The 22977-nt window shown below is 35.3% G+C and overlaps 1 protein-coding gene across 3 annotated transcripts in view; it reads right to left on the bottom strand.

The window, feature by feature from the left end:
* Nucleotides 1–11292: 11292 nt before the first annotated feature.
* The window catches only part of RFX3 (regulatory factor X3), a 112522-nt gene continuing 100837 nt past the window's right edge, over nucleotides 11293–22977 (bottom strand). For all 3 annotated transcript variants that reach the window (XM_065655889.1, XM_065655887.1, XM_065655888.1), the window contains 6 exons: nucleotides 18140–18237; nucleotides 17681–17830; nucleotides 15948–16156; nucleotides 14825–14978; nucleotides 12753–12795; nucleotides 11293–11788 (listed from right to left, as the gene is read on the bottom strand). In XM_065655889.1, coding sequence (XP_065511961.1) covers nucleotides 11550–11788; nucleotides 12753–12795; nucleotides 14825–14978; nucleotides 15948–16156; nucleotides 17681–17830; nucleotides 18140–18237 — 893 coding nt within the window. In that variant the 3' untranslated portion in view covers nucleotides 11293–11549. The remainder of the gene's footprint in view (nucleotides 11789–12752; nucleotides 12796–14824; nucleotides 14979–15947; nucleotides 16157–17680; nucleotides 17831–18139; nucleotides 18238–22977) is intronic.

The raw sequence follows: 22977 nt of genomic DNA, 5'->3' as shown, positions 1-22977 counted from the left end.
CGCTGGGAAGGCAGCGGGGACGCACTGCGGGGAGACGGCGGCACCCTGACACCCGCCCTCCCGCCGGCTCGGGCAGCCCACGGCCCCTGCCCACGGCCCGCGGCGGCTGGCGGAAAGCCCGGGGTGGCAAATGGCAAAGGCGGTGCGGGCGGCTCTGGCGTTCGCATCGGGACGGGGAGTTTGTAGCAGTGATTTCAGGAGGTTCACTAACCCCCAGATAAATTGGCTTGTCCCTCCCCATTATTTCCCCCTCTGCTTTATTTTCTGAAAGCATCAGGGTGTAACTGTAATATTAAGCAGTAGCTGTAGCTGTTTTTCTGTGAAAGTTTTCCCCGGTGGTTTCTGGTCTTTGTTTTGTTTGGTTTTGTTTGTTTGTGTGGTGTTGGGGTTTTTTTGGGAGGGGGAAGTTGATGTTTTCCCCCTCCCTCCTAGTTAAAGGAAAAAAAAAACCTGCCGGTTACTTTTGGTTTTGTACATCTCTGTCAAAGAGACACAATTAATTACTATTTGAGAATTGCTCTGAGTTTAAAAGTACTGTATAAACAGGCCTCAGCTCATTGAGTCTCCAGGCATGATTGTACTATGTATGTCAGTAATGTTCTCTGGACTAATGGTGACTTGGGCTGTATTGTCTAGCTGGCTGAAAAGGAAGCAAATGTACCCACCCTGTGTTTAAAAGGACTGCCTTGGACCAAGAGGTGATCTCCCAGCTACACAAAGACTTGTTCTTCTGAGCCCCTTAAGCCACAGAATGTACTGAACTGGCATGCATGGTGCTGGACCTGTGTTCACACTTACAACTGCGATGGTCTGTCTATAAAGACAGCACAATCCTGTCACTGCAATAGCACTGTTCTCGGCCTGGATTTAATTACCCCTTCTGAGAATGAAAATTATTTACGACCTCTTCATTCTTCTGTGTAGGAATTTGATGTTATTTACCCCTGTAGGAAGGAGGAATAAAGCAGTTTGCTTATGCCATCAGGTGTTTGCACGTAGCTTACTGCACATGGTGCATGTTGTGGCACTATGCTGGGTTGCTTATACCCAAAGCCAACTCCAAAGGCATTTAAGTAACCTCTAGGCCAAAGAATGGGGATTTCTGGGCTGTCAAATTAATTGTTGCAGTGAAAATCTGAATAAATACAAGTAAGGCAAGACTGCATTGCATCTTTACTGGATGACTCCCTCAGTTGAGGTGTGCCACTGACTTCAGCAGCATTACTACTTCTCACACCCATGTGGGGTAAACAGTGTCCCACAGAAGAGAACTTTGCATTTCATGTGAGTTATTGTTGCTTTTACCACCTCAGTTTCAACTTACAGCCTTGCTTCCTTTTTAGCTTCAGCACCACCACTAAGCCACCGAACAGCTACCTGGCTGTGGCTCCAGTACAGTGCTTTTTGGCTGCAACAGTGAGTGTGATGTAGCAAGATTGTTTCCTGAAGCAAATATGTGTGCTTTTTTTTTTTTTTTTTGGCAGGGTGGTAGGGGGTGGGGCGAGTGGAATGGTGGTGTATGGGAGAAAGAGGTCTGGGGTAATTTCTTCTTTACAGCCCTTTTCCAAACATACCGTGCAAATATATTTTCTGAAGGCATAAAGTATTTTTAATTATCAAGTCCAACAAGAGGACAATGTATGTGAAATAAAAACTTCAAGTGATAACAGCTAGTGTGAGCTGGGAGTACAGAAGACAAGGAATTTTGACTATCCCTTTTTGCCTTTAATTCACACCTTGCATTGTTACATGAATCAGCAAAGAAAAAAACTTCCAACTATCTATTTAAGTTATGTGCTGTTGTATTTTCTCATTGTTTTCCTATCCAGATTTGCATCAGTCTCTTTATGGTATTCTTCAATAATCTAAAGAAATAGCTTCGAGGTTATTGCTGAAACCATATCCCTTATATGGTGAATTCCACCAAAATTTGACTGGAAACACTATTCAAGATGTTGCTCACCTGAAACTGCTACCTCATTGTGAATGCTTTATTGTGTAGAATGTGCCATTTTTGTTTCAAAATTGATCTGCGGAAGCAGTAGGAAAACCATTTTGAATCCAGTTTTGTCTTTCATTGACTATCAACAAAGGCAGCAATATCAGTAGGTATGAAATTAATGCTACCCACTAGTTCTTTGCTAATAGTATAAACACCAAGTTTTCAGTATCTTTTAGTAAACTAAGTATTTCATACTTACAAATCTGAATCAAACTTAAGTCTAGTGGTGCAATGATATATTCTATGAAGTATTATTTTTAAGATTTTCCTTTGAGATTGAACAGATCAACCAGCATTTGTTCCACAGGTGTACCATGTCCATTTGCCAGCTGCATGAACTGCTGATTACAAAAACCACCTCAGAATGTGTCAAGTGCTGTAGCACAGAACTAAGTGTAAATTTACAGCCTTTTCCAGTTGGACCGCTGTGTCTACAGATCCCCATTGCTTTCAAAGAGCAACTACAGTTATGATCCTGCTAAGTGAGTTCAAAGGTATAGGAACTGGTGGTGTTAAAAAAGAAAAGTTCTTTCTTTCCCAGACATCGCAATAAGCTTTGTCTATAATGGATTAGCTACCTGACCACTTCCTTATTTTTTAAAAAAGAAAAGTCCACCCAAACTTTCAGGAATTTTAAATGAATTAAATTCACTTTAATAGGAAAAGGATAAAAAAGCTTAAATGTGTCACATTATTCAGCATAGATATTGTTAGATCTTTTGGCATCCTACAACAAGACATTTTCTTGTCTACCTGTGATGCAGTTGGTGCAGCAGAAGAATGAATTTCATTTGGATTTGCCAAGGTAAGTGGATGGAGGTACAGTGTACAGGTAGAAGGATCATGCTTTCCAAAGACACATATAATGGACCCACTAACAGAAATCCATATGAAGGGAATTGTATCTTATGTGGTGATGATTAGCCATATTTATGGATAAAATGGTTTTGTATTTCACACATACAGCAAAAGTACCTTCAGAACTATTCAGCATTTACTTCCTCTCTGAGCTCTTAAACAAAAAAAACTGGGATTCACATTTGGCAAAAGCCACTTGATTTGTCAACACTAGAGGATCAACCAATTGAGCCGGGCCTGCCCAATCAGAAATTCTACGTACTGTAGAAGGAGATCAAGTCCCTGTAGTACACATGAAAAATATGTTAGGAAAGGCAGTCCAGGTTACTCCTGCCTCAGGCAAAGGCAAGCCCATTCGTAGGATTGTTTTTGCCCAAGGACCTGACAGCACTTGGTGAGCAATGCTGAAGAATGGAGAAGGTCAATGTGTACCTCAAGGGGATTTGATTTTAGGTGAGAATATTCAGTATTGAACTGCATGATGTTAATTGCTACATGATGCTATATGCCATACTAACAGTGTTCAGTAAGTATCTTTCAGATCAAGACAGCGGTGATGAAACCAGAGCTGGCTTCTTCGAGTGGTGCCTGACAACTTCTTCGAAGTTGATGTCTTTAACCCACAAACCGCGGGCATGAGATGCACTAGATGTACCATTTTTCCTGCCCTGGGAGACTGTTGTGATAAATGAAGCTTAAAGTCATTAGCTAAATGAACTTAATGAACTTTTCAAAAGGATTATCCATGGACTAAGAGAATGATGAATTACATCTGTGTATATATGTGTATATGTATATATGTACATATGTGTGTGTATATATATAGTAGCAATTAACTAGAATGTATTGATAAGGCCTAAGCATGCCGTAAATGGTATGGAATATGGGGTGAAATGTCCTAGTTTTGTTAAAAACAAGACCAGTTTCTCTTTCAGTGAATTTTCCTTTCAGCTAAGTTCTTCTGAGGAGCTGCACTTTTCTGAATTTGGCTGCAAGTTTTCCCAGACACTGTTCACTCTGGAGCTGATAAAAGTAGCAATGGCATGCAGAAGAGACCCAGGTTTAGACTTACTGCTATGGCAGCCAAGGTTACTGATAAATTTTGCATGTCCCATAAGTGAGAGGGGTGTATTTGCAAGGAGGGGCTGACAGCACAGGTGACTAAAACTGACCGAGTATTCCATCCCATCCACCTCATACACCCTATGAAAGTGGGAGATCATGAGGGTCTCGCTCTCTTCGACCATGGCCAGCATCTGAAGAGGACCCTGCCTGTTGTGCCTGCGATCCAAAGCCTGGTTCCAGACCCTGCATCCCTGAATCCAGTTCTGGCTTACTGCAGAGTCCAGCCCAGGACTTCTGGGTGCCTGCCCTGTGGTTGCTGGAGCAACGCCAGCTCCTCCCAGGGCAACACTGCCCTACCCACGAAATTCAAGATTGGTTTTGTATATTTTGTATTATTTTCTCTATTTATTAGTAGCATTAGTAAAGCATTTTTAACTTTTCAACTTGCAAGTCTCTCTCCCTTTTCCTCCTATTCCCTTTCCTTAGTGGGGTGGGCAGGGGGTTAACAGCATCTGCCACGGTTTGTTGTTGCCCTGCAGTAAACAGTGATAATGCCCTGATCAGATTAGGCCTCTGTCTACCTTTTGTGAAAATGCCAAAACATCCAATCTGTTAGCATACTGCAGAATATTTAAAGCAAGACTTGCAGAAGTAGGTTCTGCTGGTAATGAACTGACACCACTAATTCCTGGAGGCCGAAGTCTGCATGCCCCTCACTCATAGCTGTTAACTAGCTAAATCTGTAACGGGAGATTATTGTTAGTGATGAAATTAATAAGTGTCTGTATTTACTGGGAATGTCACAGCTACTTAACTGAGCTGACACTTAAAAATATTAGTTTCTTTTGCAGTCTGAGACACTCTTGTTACTTAGTTCTGTTGATGCTAAATACAAAATTATTTAAAAGGCCTAAGTCGAAATATTTTTTCTTGCAAAATCAATAGTACCACATTCCAAAATATCCGGCTATAAAAAACTTAAGCAATTCAGATATGTTTGTAACAAGAAAACAAATTTATTGATTTTAAAAGACAAGACACAATTTCGGTTTGAAAAACACAAGAAAGCTAGCCTGAGTTCAAGTCTGAAATATTCAGAAAAATCCTACTGTCTTTAGTATGTTCCAGTCATTTTTTTAAACAACACACTAAAAGTTAATATATATTTTTATAATTATAAAAGTTCCCCAGTTATTGTACAGTACACAATACAAATTGCCCACAAACTATTATTTCGCTCCTGCAGTTTTGAGAGGACATGATATACTAAAAGATTTAGCATTTCTCACAAAAATCACATCAGGAAATACGTATTTACAAAATCAAATACATTATACAAAAAAACCATCACGTTATTCTGTAAAGATGTCTTCTTTAAATAATTAAAAAGTATATTCAACTGTAGTCCAAAAACTGGAAAAGAACATTACATTATCTCACACATACAATCTACAAAAAGTTGCTTACCTCATTTACATAATATATTCAGTCAACTGGAAAATAAAAGTTTGAATATGTCCTAGTGTTATGATGTTTCTGTGCTGTGGGACTGAATAATGTAATCTGCCACTTACTAAGTGAAATTTAAATGATGGCACCTAAAAAAAATACACTATAAAACAAATGCAACAAAGGAAGTTTCCTAGAAGGTAAGAAAGCCCTGAGTGATGACAAAATCACTGATTGGTAGCTCTAGAATTAACCTAATTAAAGTTTACCACCTTAGGCACAACTTTCCAAGTTTTTGAAAGGCACTCAAAGTTTCTTTAACAGCCTCATTGGTTATTAACTGTAAATCCAAATTTTTAGTGAAGATGAGTGGAGATGGGCAACTTGCTTTGGTACAAAGTGATCTTTTCCTAGCATATTTTAAATTGTTTAATTGGGTTACTTTAAGATGGATATTTAATGTTTAAATACAAGGCAATAACTTCAAATATTGTACTGAAGGAAACTTGGGGAACCCTTTAAGTATTCTTTGTGTAAAAAGCTCTTGCTGGTATCAGTGAGTCAAAAAGAATTGAACTGAGTTCCTGGTAAATATCAATCCACACAAGGTTGTTCCTCTGAAGTCTAAATTCCTCTTACAAAGACATTTATTATTTCAGAGTAAAATCCATCCAGAACTGAAAACTGCTGTAAGATGTTTTGCACAATAACCAAGAAAGTGCTTAAGAACAACTGAAGAATGTTTTCCTGATTTAGATTTAAGTGAGGCTCATTTGATGCTCACAGGCTTGTTCTGGGCCTTCTTTCCTACAGCGAATTTCAGCCTTAATGAGCAATTTACAAGAACAATTCTTACCAAATATTTAACTACTCAGGGCTTCCAATCCCAAAATGCTAATTTAGTTTTTCAACAGGAAAAGGGAAAAAAAAAAATCAGAATAAAACCAGAGTTAAAATGATCATTTTCAAACTAAGGCATATTTTACTTCAAACAAACACTAGGCAGTCACTTTGTAAGTGGCTTTTACTATTTCTTAGGTAAACTGGTAAATTAAACTCAGGTCTACTGGCACATAAAATCACTAGCAGCAATGATCAAGGCATGCAAACTCAGAAGCATTTACAATAAATTATGAATAAAAAAAGTTGTTAAATTAAAACCCTTTGAGTATTGCATTTATGTTAATTAATTATGCATGAATTTGCATTACCTGACTAAAAATGTTTACAACTTACTTGCACTATACTACTGACATAATTCCATTAAATAACTTAAAATGAGACCCTTTTTTTTCTCCTCAGCTAGACTTAAATAAGTACAGCTGCACTTAGTGTTTGCTGACTGATATTGCAAGAAATCAGTAGAAAATGTATTGTACTCTCATTTAGTAAGGTGGCATTTCTGTCTGTAAGTTCAAAGAATATTACTTGCTACTACACTTGTTCCCTTGTTCTTGTAAGCAGTGTTTCTAAGAACAAAGGGGCTTTTTAAAATGGCAAAAGGCTTGTGCAATTTTTAAGTTGCTTTTAAAATTCTGACATTCAATAAGGGCCGTCCAAACTGTGCCCCTGTAGATGAATAAAATACTTTCATCTTTTAGCTAGTTATTATTGCAGTGATGGAGTTTTAAAAGGACTATCAATATAATAATGCAATTTTTGTTCTTATCAAAAACACTGCCAAAAATTTCAATGCAAACATACCAAATATTCTGCAAAATTTATGTTTTTTCACTAAGCCTTCTTCCAATCCTAAAGATTCTTTTACAGTACCACAGTATTCCTATACTAACCTACCTCAGATTTTCAAAATAGTCTCAATATATTTTCTAAACCTTTATCTTCTAAAGGCATATTAAAGTAGACAACTTAATATCTGTAGAAACATATGCTTGTTTTTCTTTATATATTTATACAATTACGAAAACAAGGAAGCTGAAGTACCATTTTCTATTGGACAGTACTACATCAATGGCAGTGAATATTTTGCCTACATCTACTGAGCCTCCTATAACAAAACCATCCCCGTATAGTATGCAAGTATTTACTTTAGAAATAATTTTAAAAAATTCTACAACACTATCAGCTATTTCAAAGTATATGCTGAATGGACTAATTCAATTATCTAAAAAGCTTTGTTCCCATTATGTTACTTACAATGCTCAAAGGGTTAATACAAGGCATTATATCAAATAAATTTTCTAACGCTAGAACTAAGCACTGCGTCTTTATGCTTCTATTCCAGTTTTTATTTGTTTGTCTTAAATCACCAAATGAATTACCAGAGATACTAGAATTCCATTATTGATTTGTTTTAAACCATATACAAAGAGGATGTCCTGTTAGAGAGACAAGGGCCCAATTTTCAGAAATTCATACTGCTCTCTCAAATTATGTCTTCAACTCTAAAATTATTGTTGTATATAAGTATCAATCATACTTATATTACTAATAAATCTATTTTTCATCAGCTCTTTTATGGCTATTAATGGTTGTTTTTATTTTGTGAAAACATTCTGAATTAAATTTGAGTGTAGTGCATCTCTATTACAAATTTTTTTCTAGACAGTGCAGAAGTCAATTGGTGTGAATGACAAAGATATCACAACAAAAACAAAGGTGAGCAAAAGAAGTGGTTTAGATGTTTAAAAATACCTCATTTAAATTAAATTTCTATATAGACCTATACATTCCTGAATGACAGAATATTATCTATTTTCTTATTTTTGAACTAAAGGCAGTAATGCTGTGAATCATGTATTTATAGGTAAATAATTTAAAAACTATTTTCCAAATTTGTATGGAACTTTTTTTTTTTTAAAGAAGGTGCTTAGAGCATGCTACAGTACAAAAGCAAACCACAGAAATGAAAAAAAAAGCTTTAAAACTGATATACCATGAGAAAGATGAAAATCTATTAAGAAATTTTAATAAATATATAACTTTTGAAAATTGGGCCCCGTGTTCTGAAAAGGTAGCTCAACAACACCCATTTCCCCACACTGTTCACTGTGCTATTTGTGCTAATGGGAAAATGCCTCTAAAATAATTGTTTCGGATTCCGTGTCAAGATTAGATAAAACACATAAACCAGATCAACCCTCGTAATGTCTACCCTGTGGTTACACGCTACACCTCTCCAGAGCCCTAACAATAAATAGACTTCAGAGCTGGTGTGGCAATGCAATCACATGCTACACATTATAGAATATGGCCTGAGGTATTTGTATCTCTGTAGTTCAATGATTACTAGAACCCAACTATTAAGTAGCAAGAGTGTGCAAAATATTTTATCTAAGTGTTGATTAAAATTCAGTAAATGTAAAACCAAAACAGAAGACCCCCAAAACCGTAAGTACACAACACAGCTTACAGTAACATAGTTCTTCTAAAAAAATCTGGTAAAATCTTTAGAATTTAAGCATAGGAATACAAACTCCATTCAGTTTTATGAACCTGGGATAGTTCCAACTTGTTTTGATAACTTATTTTATTAGAAGCTATGAAATACATTCCATTTTTGTATTCAGATTTTTGTTCAGTTTTGTTTTGTACTTTGTAAGCAGTGAACAACTGAGTGGAGTGGGGAGCTAAATAATGAAAGATACTCAGGTCCCACCTCTTTTGGCAATCTAGATTTGCCTATTACAATCGTTCTCAGCAACAACAACTCCAACATTAAACCAAGAAAGGACAATAATAAAAAAACATTATCGTTCCATCAACACAAAAATTGAAACAAGTACTACAGTATTTAAAAAAGCTGAAAATGAAAAAAAAGGTGAATTATTTCACTTTATTTTACTTGTAAACATCTTATAATGCACAATGAAGGGGAGTAAATATTTATCACAGCTTAGTTTTAGCATTTTTGGTGAAGGGTACAGATGTGCTGATTTCCAAGGAAAAATCAGGACACATTGAGCAATATATGTGAGAACAAAACCTATAATGAGATTCAGTGCATTTATGAGTTTAGAAATAATGAATATAAACCTCATTTTCACTTTTAACTGGGGCAAAAGCCATCTACTGACATTAGTAGGAATTAAACCTACACAGAATGAGCAGAATGGGTTCACCTCCTAATTCTGCAAAGGAATGAAAATTTAATTTTGTACACCAATAATGTCAGGACATTTTAGTTAATGTGCAGCTGTACTTTGAGCATATGTAAACTCTAGCAACAAACTTGTTTGCTATAAATATGCTGTTCGTTTTACATGCTCTTCTCCCATTTGGTATATATGACTTTAAAGTCATTTTCAGACACACTAGATAAACCAAAATAAAAGAAGCCCTAATTTTCTTATACAGTCTTTTCTATAAAGTTGATCTTTTTGTGCTCTCCTTCACTTTTTGGCTTTTTATCTTATTTAATTCCACTACTTTAGTGTAGCAAATTCATGTGTCTGCATTATGAAATGTTTAAGAAGAAAAATTTGAGTTGTTTAATGCCAATTAATATGGTCTCTATAAACTGTCATGACTTCATAATTAAAATGCAAATCTGGCTTATACCTCACAAAATATAGAAATTGAAAACATGCACTGCATTATGTACCTGCTCATTTATTTCTTTTTAGTTTTTAAAATTAAAAGTAGGCAAGGGTTTAGAAAATACATATCATGCTTAGGACTATGGTCAATCTATTTTGACATTTGAAGTTGGTATTAAAGCTAGTTTTGCTTTCCAAATTCCCAAGCAAATTTTATTTGTAATAAAGTGAAATCCAGCTAGAAATGAGAAAAAATAGGTTTATTGTCATTCTATGAGGGATATTAAAATCATTTAATAATAAAAAAATCCTTTTATTCTTTTGAAGGCTATGTAACCTGTCCTTACTTCTTAGGGAATTTGAAAATGACAGGCACACCTGTTGAATTAATTTAAGAGTTAAGAATAACAAAAAGTACTAAGTCTTAGCTTCAGTTCTGTTTAAGGCACCATGTAATAGCCGAGGTACAATGATCCCTGATGTACATTCTTAAATGGCAATGGTCCATCTAGCCACCTATTCAAATTCTACACAATTGGGAATAAGTACAAGTGAGGTGTGCCAGTTACACTGCCTTATCTAATTTCTGTAAAAATTTAAATCCACTTTAACAACAAGGAAATATTTTTGAAAGGAAAATGATGCAGGGTTGCTACATTCCTTGCATTCTATAAATCATCTTTTCTAAGAGCAGCAGATTGAACCACTAGTAGGAAAAGACCTGGAATAGAAGAAAGTCATCCAAATGGAATGTTTTCCTGTATGTCCAGTTCAGCGTAAGTAGCACGTACACGTAAAATTAATAATAATAATAAAGTCACTTCTTTTTTAGCTTCAGTTTCTAACAACTACAGTACCACTCAACAGCCTAAAGCACCTGTTCAGTGGCCCAACATATAAAATCAGTAGTCTTCAACACAGAGAAACTGGTATGCAAATAATATCTGGAATTGTTGATTTGATAGGAAGCTTGCATTGTTTACATGATGGTCAGATAATTAGGTATGTTTATGATGTACACATTACCACATTCCTTAGTATTCTGTCAGTTAAACTTGCTTCTTTCTCACAGAAAGAAACTGGATCTTCCCAACCCTACAGAATTATTACAAAAATCCCCTTGAATGCTCACAATTTTATCAAAATAGTGTCTTCTAGTTGACCAATGAAAAGCACCTTTTATAACAAATTTGATACATCTGCTGTCAAATAAGTATGCCTCCAGTGTAAATCAAAGAAAATACTTCTTTTGATATTTCACAGAAGTGCACCTACGTACAAACCTATGTATATGAAATCATCATAATAACTAATAATTAACAGTAAAATATTTTTTTAAACTGTGAAAAAAAATTAAATTATTATAAGAGGACAAAACATTAACATTAAGCTTTGCAAAAATCTTACTTGCATTTGATACTAAGAAAACTCTTCATATTGAGCGGCCAATGTGAAATTATTCTGTTTACAAAAAAAAAGAATTCTCATTTTTTTAAACAGATCTGGCAAAATACATACACCCATTCCGTTTAACAACTCCAACAAAATAATGTTCAGCACAGCTAAAATTTGACAACAGTCAACCTTCAGACTTATCTTTATTTTTTTTTTTTTCATATTAAACTGAAAGGGCTAATGTAATGGGGTGTGTCAGGGGCAGGGGAGGAGGTTTCATATTAGACTGCAGTATATGTATTTCCAGTAGCACTGCACTGTCTGATAGTCTGAGTAGTTGCAACAATGTGCTCATTATGAATTGGGTTCAGGAGGTTCTGCTGTACTCCACTCTCAAGCACTGGCTGCATGCAGCCCACCTGGAACGCCTGGTTTAGCTCGGTTTTCTCCCTCTTGGCTTGTGGCTCTCCATTTTCATCCAGCTCTTCATCTATTTCACTTTCAACTTCACTGCCCTCATCTGCACAAACAAACCACCATGAAACTAGCATGAAAGGAAAACAAATCTAATACAAGGGATTTTATTTTGCCAATAATAGTTGAAATACAAAAATACAGGGAAAACTAGCAATCTGATAATGCACAAACTGGGAATTTAAAATTTTAATGGAAAATGTCAATGATTATCTCTAATAGGTTAACAGATTCTCAGCTTTAATCACTTGAGTTACATACTTACTGTATGTGGGAAAAAAATTGCAACCTCAAAAACCATCTCAAGCAATGTTAACTTCATATTGCAAAACGCTTCTCATCTCTAAGATACAACGAATGGAAGAGTTTTAACTCGTAGTTACAGACAGACAAACTGAGGCGAAGAGATTTGAGGTTACTTGACCGCAGATTTTGTCATATATTTTTATACTGACTGGTTGAGTGATAAGGGGTCAAGTCACCCCAAATCACTCAACTAGTCAGTATAAGAATGTATGTCAAAACATGGCATGAAGAGGTTATTACGGAACTCATTTACTTCTGTCCTTTCCACTGACAAGTTATCTGACAACTACTTGCATGCAATTCATCCTTCTTCACTCAGAAGAACATTTTCTACAGATAAACATACCCAAGCACACTCCTGTTTTTCTTCTCACAGCTGTTACCCTCCTCTATCCTATCAGATGCAACTAAACTCTGTGTAAAAACTGGGATATTTCTTGGGTCAATAATAAATATCTTCAAAATACATTCTTACTTTAAAACAAACCTACAATATTCTAGTCATTATTACATGCTGCATATTACACAGACAGCTAATTGTATCCATATATTAACATATCCATATCATATATACATGCATTTTAAAGCATGAGGCAGCTCTAAATTCTGTTTTACTGTATTTTTAAAACCTAAGGACTTATTTTGCTTAAAGAGACACATTAGGTCTATACAGAATTATGCAGTGGAGAGGTTAAAATGCTTACCTTTATCTATATTTCCAGGGGACACAGCATTTAAATCACCAAACTGCAAAATAAACAATAAAAAAACTGGACACAGTCTTAAACAAATGTGAACTTGGGCTATCTGTGACAGAGCAGATCTGTGCTCCACTGATTTGAGGGTAACAGTCAAGTGCATGACCTTGGCTGCAGCCACATCCACAGTACACCAATTCATTTTCCATTCCATCCTAGTCTTGTGCTTATTAAGACAATTATCACTAAGTAAACCCTAAAAAATTAAAATGAGGAAGTATAAACTTTTTTAAGATTACTTCATCTGGGCCTTTGCTGCTTGAAGTGAGCCATTTCTATGTTGTATAAAGCCATAAATTGTGATGGAATATGTTCTAAACTGCAAATATTTTAGCAAAGAGCTCTTTTTAAAATTTCCCAGAGACAACTTCAGTTGTGCTGGAACAGAAATGAAGGTGTGTCACAGTGTTGCAAATCTACCTGTAAGGCAGATGAAAGGGACTGCTAAGAAAGAGTGTGCTATCTGGTAACTCATTTACTTACACCAAAAAAAGTCCTTCCCTGAATCCTGTAAATTTCTCTTAAATAAGAATTGGCAAAATGGCATCAGTGAATCTCAAATTAAAGCAGTACATTATTTAGATAAATGAATTTTTAAACATAAATGATGATACCAGTCTTTTTCATAAGAATTTTGCCAATACCTGTGTCCAAAGCTGGGAGAATAGGGAGAAAAACGAGAATGCTTTTCTCAGCTGCAAAACCAGTTTATACTGTTTTTAAGGTGCTTGTCAGACCACAGTCTTAGACTTCCTCACTATATTTCAGTCATGGTCATTAAATACAGAGAAACATAAAAAGACATGCATTTGATGAGTATTTAGTACTTCTATTCTGCTGCTCTCACCTCCAAAAGTTTTGGGTTACTTACTTCCTGATAATATCTCCATCTTCAGTTTACATAAACTTTTTAGAAGACCCTACACTACATTTATGTCTAACATACATCATGTCTATTAAAAAGACAAGAATGTAGCAACTATATACTTGTGTTGTACATTACTGCAGATATAAGGCAGAGATTAAGCAAATATACTGTTGGTAGGTCACTAAGCAGGAATGTAGTTTTTCTGAAACATGTCATGCCATATGATATAAAATAATTTGACAAATAAATCTGAGGCATTTCCAATTTCTTTTGAAAGTATAGCCTCTATTTATTGTATTTAATGAACCTATCAATATATCTTGAGGGAAGAATGATATCTGATGCCAAATCAACTTGCAAAATGACTTGCAATTTCTCAGTAACATAGAATATGATAGAGTGACTCCCAAGTGTAAAAATGTAACAAACCTGCCCCATTAACTATCTAGTATATTTTCAAACACATCAGTTTTCCAGCACTATCGAAGAGCAAATTCTTTGACAAGAATTCATGCATGCCTCACCATCTCACTCAAAATAAAAGGTTAGATGAACTACTGGAGAAAAGAGGGAAGAGATAAACTTTGTCTTGCAGAGGCCATAGATGAGTATAAAAAAACTGGTTATGAATTGAGACTCTTGTTCTCTTTTTTAAACCAATAATCTTTGAAAAACATGTATGAAAATCAATTGTGTTGCAAACCTCTTTGTATTTCTGTTTTTATTACATGCACATGAACAGTACTGCACAAGCCAAAATTCGGCATGTAAGCCATTATTCCCAAGCCAGTGAGGGTACTCAGCTCACTTGTGTTAACATTTGTGTGGGAATTAAAAACTTGTGCAAATACTCGTAAACAGAACCATGTAAGCAGCACTCTCCTTTTTCAAATTGTGCACATGAATCTGCATGCAGATTTGTACAGGAGCAAGCTCATTTCGAAATGATTGGTTCTTAGAATTCAATGTGGTTTTAGTACTCTGACAAGCAACCAATGAAACAAGTTTGAAACTGTTGTATGTATTTGTAATCTGATCTACTGTTACGTTGCAGAACATCCTGCTCCCAATAAATGTTTAAAAAATTTTCAGACACATACTCAAATTCATCACTAAATCTATCAAACTCATCTCTTACACATTATCTTACCTCTCCCATAACTGCAATAGGTGTCTCTCCTGTTGCCTGAGCAACACGATGTTCTACTAAGTAAAACATGTATTCATCGTAAAGCAAGCGGATCAGATGAAAAGAGCCAAAGCTAGCAGCACTGCGCAAGGTTAAATCTCGAATCACCATTGAGCTATTCAAAAATAGAAAAATATATATATATTTATGTATTATATGTCATAGTCACTTTAACACTTATCCATGTAGACATTTCACCTCAAAACCCATGTTCTCAAAAGTAATATTATCCACAAATGTCTGATTTATGATGTCTTTGGAAAGAGATGTCCAGGAAAGGCCATTATTTGCTCCTCTGCTTTCTCCGAAGGTATTGTGGACACCATATTACATAAGAAATAACAAGACTGTTTAAACTTTTTCTTTGTTTTGATATATGCATAACTACCAGTACTTGACGTATATTAAAAACCTAACTTGAAAGAAAACTGTGTTGAAAACATAAACAACTAAAATGGTAAGAAAACTATTCGATTTTAAATGAATTAATGCTTAAATTAGTATCTGTTGTGTCCACCTTCACAGTATAAAAGTTTTGATTGCCACAATTTTAAAACTTTGAAAATTAAAATTACATACTGTATTGACAAATTCTAGTATCTTCAGCAAGTAGTTACTACAGACATTTTCAAAGAACAAGGTTTACTCTGATAACTGTGTCAATAAGCAGCTAACATGGAATGCTTGTCTTAATGTTCTTTTTACACATTAAAAACAGGTTTTGTCTTCCTTACCTAATAGATAAGACAGTGTTTTAATAAATGCTGTTAAAAATAGTGGCTTGATATTTTTGCAGTTATTCAACTCAAAAATTTCATATTATATTTCTAACTCAGGACAAAATTCCATGTACACTCATTTGCACATGGCCATTAAAAAAATAAACAAGGATCGTTTAAGTCCGTGCTGATTTGCAAGTTGCCCCGAGTTCAAGGTTAATGACAATAATTTTCTGAAAAAAATCCCACATTTTTCATGACCTAGCAAGGCACTGTTAGATGTTACATCTGTCAGCTTTACTGCAGTGAACAACTCAGCAAATAATAGAGTAGTTAGAATGTTTTAGAAGTCTATAAAATACTACCTGTAGAAAGACCATTTTAACAGAAATTGCCGTGCTGCTTTAGGAAAGCTGGGTCTTCCTTCATATGGTTTCAACGCTTGCATCATTACATTATCAAGCCAGGCAGCCCACTGCTCCAGCGTGCTCTGCTGTTGAAGAGTCATCTTGAAATCTGTTTCTAGTCTCTGAACCATGTTGTCGTCACACTGGCACACCCAGGAAGCCTGCTCCTGTTAGAGCACATGGCAACTCTCGAATTAACAATACATAAGCCAAAGCACAGAATGTAATTCTTTCTCAAATATTAAGCAATTCAACAGATGAAGTGGACATAACCCACTTACTAGACAAACTAAGCAGTTTTTAACTTTATGTCTAGCATAATTTTGTTGAAAGCAAATGGGTGAGAAAAGCATAACACGTAACAAACAATGGAAATGACACAAGTATCTTGCGGTTTTCCACATTCACTTCAAAAAGGCCCCTACTTTCCTCATTCATCATTTTTCTACTGTAATATTCAGGATTTGTCACCTTTTCTGGGACTACAGACAGCACGAGGAGAAAGAACAGTTAAACAGGGGGCGAAAGTAATAAAAGAAGTAGCAAGAAATCAAGTGCAAGGTTCCTTTTGTTCTGAAGAAGTTTAAGCTTAAGGACAATTCTACTATATCGTAAAAGAAAGCTTTGTATGCAAACAAAGATTGTTTTGTCTGCTGACTATAGGCAGTAATAGATGACACATTACTTAAAGCAGAATATAAACTACATGCAAATGGAGAAACACACTCTGCATAGAATAATAAGCAGTTTAGTCAGTGTTACCAAGTTTGAATAAGACTAGTAGTCAATTCAGAAAGTAAGAGACAAAAATGAAGACTTAACTAACTGCAAGCCATGTGCTTAAACTCTAGTTATCATATGCCAGGTTAACACCCCAACATTCACAGACTCTGTATCCATATTAACGTATTACAATACTTTATGTATGGTATCTTCAGTCAAGTACTCTTGACTGATTTTTGTTAAGATTATTAACAAGTATGTTAAAACACTCATTCACAAGGAAAAGAGACAAAAATAGAACTACCAGTAATCTGGAACATTTCTCGTTGCTGGGCAAAAGGAAGAAAAAATACCTTGCCTTGGAGGAGCAGAAACGTGGAGAAATCAAGCTTAGTGAAAATATAAACTTACACGCTATAGCTAACTGGAAACTAATTCTAATCTGTATGAACATAATCAATTACTCAGGAGACCTTGTAAATTTAAGCATATGCACTTAGATAAAGTATAGTGATGGTTTTGTGTTTCAAATAATTAAATAGTCTAATAAAAACAATGTGCATTTCACAGCTTTTAGAGACATTCAGAAGATAGCTACTATCTGAGATCCAATTATAAGATACAATTTATGCTATTACTAAGACATCAATCATGGTACCCATTCTAAGAATGTATTTGTTCTACGTTTGCATAAAAGTTGGAAGAATATGTGCACTTTAAGAGAGTAAATGGAAAAGGATAATGGTTCTGAGCTCTTACTTTCCTAAAGTATAAACTGTCTGAATCACCGCATATATGAATCAGCAAAATGTTCTCACTTCACTTTTCTGATGGAATAATGACATCTAACAGTAAAGTTCAAAATCATAGAGGAAAGAGGAAATAACAGTTCTGGTGGCTGTTCTTGTTCGTTAGGTTGGTTTGGTTTTGTTTTTTAAAAAACCCTGTTATTTAAAGCTACATTTTACCTGAACATTGGCAAAATCAACACGGTTAAGATCACTGAGCATCTGGTTGATTTGAGAAGTATTTTGAAGCACAGCACGAGCTGCTTGAGCCAGGTGATTAAGAGATGTATATCTTCGCAGAGTCTGGGCAAAGGCACTTACAGCGGCAACCTATGAAGAAATTAATTTATTTTTAAATATTTTACTCTTTATGTGTAGATTAATTCTACAGATTGAGTCTTTACCTTCATGTTAATATTCTGCCTTAATGAGCCCTCATATGTGAATTATGTCCACGTAACAGATCAAATCATGTTTTCATTATAATTTCTGGCAAAACTAAGTTTTTTCCTCTCCTAATATTCAATGCTTGATGCTAGACATGAAATTTAGTATTAAAGTTAAAATGCTACTGCTTTTAGATGCTACTGCCCACCTCGTTTGCCATTGCAAGAATAATACTGCAACAGTTTTGTCTACCTTGGTTTGTATCATCCTCTGTGGAATATTGTTCATGGCATTTGAAAGCCAACCTTCAAGGCTTTTTGCAAAATTGCGAATGGCTTGAGTCAAGGCACCTGTGCATTAAAGAATAAAAACAGAAGAAAGTAAAGTACCTATCTTGAAATGTTTTGCATCCTCAGTACTTACATAGTCAACATTCAGGTCTGCTGCTTTTCCTGACTAAAAGACAAATCCAGTCTAGGTTCAAAATGCCTCATTCAGATATAGATTGCATAATAATGATTTTAGTTTTGGCTTAATAAACAGTTCTGACCTCCTCACCTGACAATCTTTCAAGAAGTCTGTGACCAGCAGTGTTCTTTTGGGCACTCCTATAGAAGAATATCAGTAATTGCAGCAGTTGTTGTCATGGAAATTTCCATCACAAACTTTCAGCTTCACATTTCATCTAAACACCTCTTTTCAAAAGCAAATCTCTGGAAAAAATTCCAATTACGGGAGTACTGCACTTTCCTCAAATAAGAAGTAACCTTAAGCCATGTCATGGTGCTGCTTACTTCAGTTTTAAAGAACAAAATCCAACATACAGTCCTTAAGGATATGATCAGTAAGCAAGATATAGGAGTGTGTTTCACTGACAAAAAGTGATATTATTCAAATGGCTGTAGAATCTATGTGCATTTTTTGTTTACTATAGCACCTACAGAACTGCTGAGTGACTGACAAGAGATTTTGAGGGAAACTGAAGAAGCCCTTACAGCAATCTGCACTACTCAAAATATGGTTTAATTTTTCAAAGCTGAGGACAGGAAGTATTTTCCCAAGGAACTGTCCCTGGAAAATAGAAAATCCTATCTCCTGAGTAGCAGAAAGCTCACTTTCCCATACCTATCACTTGTTCGTTGTCACAATAGCATACACTCAAATGACTGCGAAGAAGAGACAAAAATTAAATACTACAGGTTTCTTAAGACTAGTAGAGAATGAATGCAACTACAAAAGTGAAGAGGAAAATTCTAGACCGTTTCTTTTCAAACTATCTTAGCTACATGTTAGAAGAAACAGTCCAAGTAAAGGTTGACTAGATTCTGTTTATAAGGCTGAATACTTTGGTAGAGTGAGAAATTAATGCTGATAGAACTTGTCTTTGAGAAATGCTCTTCTACCATTTGAATGAAAGAAAAGAAAAAATTTATTCTTCATGACATCTTTTTCACGTCTTTTCAAGTTTGCAGTGATAAGCAATAGAATGCATAGCAGTGCTTTATATAACTGACCACACATTTGGATGCTTAGCTGAGCACAATTTGATCTTACAAAGTATGTGTACTAGCTGAACACTCTGTAGTAACAGTTTTTTCCTCCCTGGAGGTTTCCAGATGAAGAACAAGGTTTTTTCTTCAATCCTGTCAATCACCTAGCTCACGTGCTGCTTTGTAAATTATTTCTGTGCACTTACTAATTATGTATTTACTCACATTTTCTTACCTGTAGAACAAGAAAATGCAAAAGGAAGGAATAATGTAAATATTGTACGAATGATACTTAGATATTAAAGGAAAATATTACTGCTTTTTCACCTCTAATTTGCTTATTATTCTTTTTCACCCAACCATATATCACAAAATTATTTGCATCCCTGTACTGCTGATCTCCTTTAAAAATAAATATGGACAAGCATATTCATGTTAGGAAAGGCCTTTAAATAGGAAGAGAAGCAAATAAAAGGAATTCCAAGTTCTGAAGAAATTAGCTGAAGTAGATAATCAGGCATCAGCATTGTACAGAATAATAATGAATTTCTAATGAGCTTTGGAGATACCATTTTAAATACAGAATTTTTCTCATACTCCATTGATAAGTACACATCCAGCCATTACCAAAACCTTAAGTACCTACATCCTCAAAGCCACCTTTTAAGTTCATCTGCCTAGAAACAAGAAAACCCCTCCAAAGAATCACATGATGAGTACGGCACGAAGTAAACGGCCTGAGTTAGTTCAGTGTTACTAGACGCACCCTAAATGATGTTGCAATGCCAGTTACTGGTAGAGAGTTTGATTTGGATAAGCACCTAAAAAGCTTCTCAGCTGAAAACCCTCTGACATGCAAATCTCATAAAAACAAGGCTTTACATTCTTTCCAGTACTTAAAATTTTTGTCTGCCTGAAATTGTGTAATACTGTGTGGAAATTTGTTTAGCATAAATTCTCCACCTATGATTCTAAATCACAGACAAGTTTGTTACTATCCATCCTGCCACCTGTGAAGCCGCAAATAGTTCTAAAACATAATATCTCTGGTCCATTGCCAAAGACATTAGATAACTGTGGTCCTTATTCCTGACTCAAATGGACAGCATTTCAGTTTTCTTAGGAAAATGTTTTTTTCTGTTTTATACACAGCAATTCTTCATTCATTCTGTGAGTGCTAAACATGTCAGCTGACAAATTTTACATACAGGTTAAAAATAAAACAATTTTTTCCTCAGTACTCTCCAAATTAATCTATATTCCTATTTTGAACAGCTGCTCTTGGTATCTTTCCATTTATTCAGGAAAAAAGGCATAAATATGCTTTAAGGAAGCATTTACAGTCCCCTTCTCTCTACAGCACCCAAACTTCCCTATAAACTGCTATTTTCCAGCAGAACATGATGAATATGTCTACTCGAACGAGCTCCATTATTGTCATAGTCAACCATGAAGCATAACCTTAAGCCTTCCTCTTGGTCTCTTGTAATGGTTGGAGATATTTTAATTCAAAACCAGGAGTTTAAACATTAATAATATTTTAAATATTTAACAGTGAAGAAAGAACTTGTATGGACCATCATTACAGGAAAGCTGACTCAAAAAAGCCATTTAGTTAGCTGGTCCTAAAGATAAAAATAAAAAAGACATAGACCTGTTGGAGTAGGTCCAGAGGAGGCCACAAAAAATGATCAGAGGGCTGGGACAGCTCTCCTATGAGGACAGGCTGAGAGGGTTGGCGTTGTTCGGGCTGGAGAAGAGAAGGCTCCGGGGAGAACTTATTGTGGCGTCTAGTACTTAAAAAGGGCCTATAAGCAGGATGGAGACAGACTTTTTAGCAGGGCCTGTTGTGACAGGACAAGGGGTAATTGTTTTAAATTAAAGTAGGGGGGATTCAGGCCAGACATGAAGAAGAAATATTTTACAATGAGGGTGGTGAAACACTGAACATGTTGCCCAGAGGGGTGGTAGATGCCCCGTCCCTGGAGACATTCAAGACCAGGCTGGATGGGGCTCTGAGCAACCTTATCTAGTTGAAGATATCACTGGTCATTGCAGGGGGCGTGGACTAGATGACCTTTAGAAGTCCCTTCCAACACAAAATATTGTATGATTCTATGAAAATACATTAGCTGTGTTCCAAAGGTAGCTCACTGGATGGACTTCTGAGCAGAAAACCACTGGAATGTTTACAAAATAGAGAGAGAAGTCTCTTGGGATTAATTTGTCCTGGGACTAGATGATGTGTTTGCCTCAAGAAGTTGGATAATCATCCCCAAACCATGAATTTCAAACACAGCAGATATCAATTATTCAAATATTACAGGTAATTCTAGAAAGAAAGAAATAGCACGAAAAGGACCTGATGCCTGTAGTTATTAATACTAAGTGGTTGTGTCTGATTTTCTTGAAATCTTGTACTGCCAATGCCCAATGCATCTTACGAAACAAGGCAGGAAGACAACACAAGCTAAAGATCGCTCATATAAAAATTTCTTTAGAGACTGCTAGGCTGTGCAGGAGAAACAAGTGAAAAACAAGGCAAAAAGCAGGTTTCATGAAAAACCATGTCTGTACCACCTCGTTATTCAGAAAATAATGCGCTTTTGGAAGAGATAGCTTTAATTCAACCTATTAAACTTTGTAATTTAATTTCTGTTTTTTATTTTTAATCATTACTATTGGCTTGTGATAGACTTTACTACTCTAAAAATATTATCCTACCTACTTGCATTGGCATTAGATAGAAAAGTAAAACATGAAATGTAAGCTAATGCAAAATAATTTCTAAAAGTAATGGTTGTCAATAATTGCAAGTATCTGAGAAAACATTTTTTCCTTTATTCTGCTACATAGGTGAAAAGATAAATTACATGAATCTCTATCAAGAACTTGCTCTTTCCTTAAAAAAAAAAAAAAAAAAAAATGAAACTGCCTTTGTAAATGGATGATCTTCAGATTTTATACACTTCCAGTTCCAAAATTTTTTTGTTATCACGCATAATTTACTAAAATCTAATTTTATGTCACTGACAAGCAAAAAGTCAATAAAACTTTTCTGCAAGACAGTACCTGCAAATGTTCTTATGGAGTGCTTATTACTGCTGGAGTCACTATAGCACAAAAAGTGTTCACAGCATGAACAGCTTTGTTAGCTGTTAAGCTAACAATTAAGGCCCAAATTTAAAAAAAAAAATTAATCAAACTTTATAAAGTGACTACAGTTTTTTTCACAGAAAGGACACAGTATATAGGAGTTACATGATTTATAGTGGGTTGGTGACACGATTTCTTTATAATATTTAGTATTACATATGTGAAACAATAAATACTTTATAAAGGAGTTTGACTCTCTTCACATAAATTCATATTCTACCAAAAATACCCAAAAACCCACAATGCTGGAGCAACAGTGGATTCTAGTAAAATTAACTGTGAAAAGAAAGCTGTACTCTGGGTAATGGTTGAATGGCCAAACAGTTACTGACCCTTTCATGCAGGATGTATGACAAAAAACCCAGTAGATTGGAATAATAAGCTGGACTAAAAATTTCTGAGTTAATTTTTTATTGCCTTAAGAGTCATTAAAATTGATTTCAG

The sequence above is a fragment of the Caloenas nicobarica genome, chromosome Z, assembly GCF_036013445.1.
Source record: "Caloenas nicobarica isolate bCalNic1 chromosome Z, bCalNic1.hap1, whole genome shotgun sequence".
Classification (NCBI taxonomy): domain Eukaryota; kingdom Metazoa; phylum Chordata; class Aves; order Columbiformes; family Columbidae; genus Caloenas; species Caloenas nicobarica.
The sequence above is the reverse complement of the archived record's forward strand: the minus strand, read 5'-3'. Positions and strand labels throughout refer to the sequence as shown.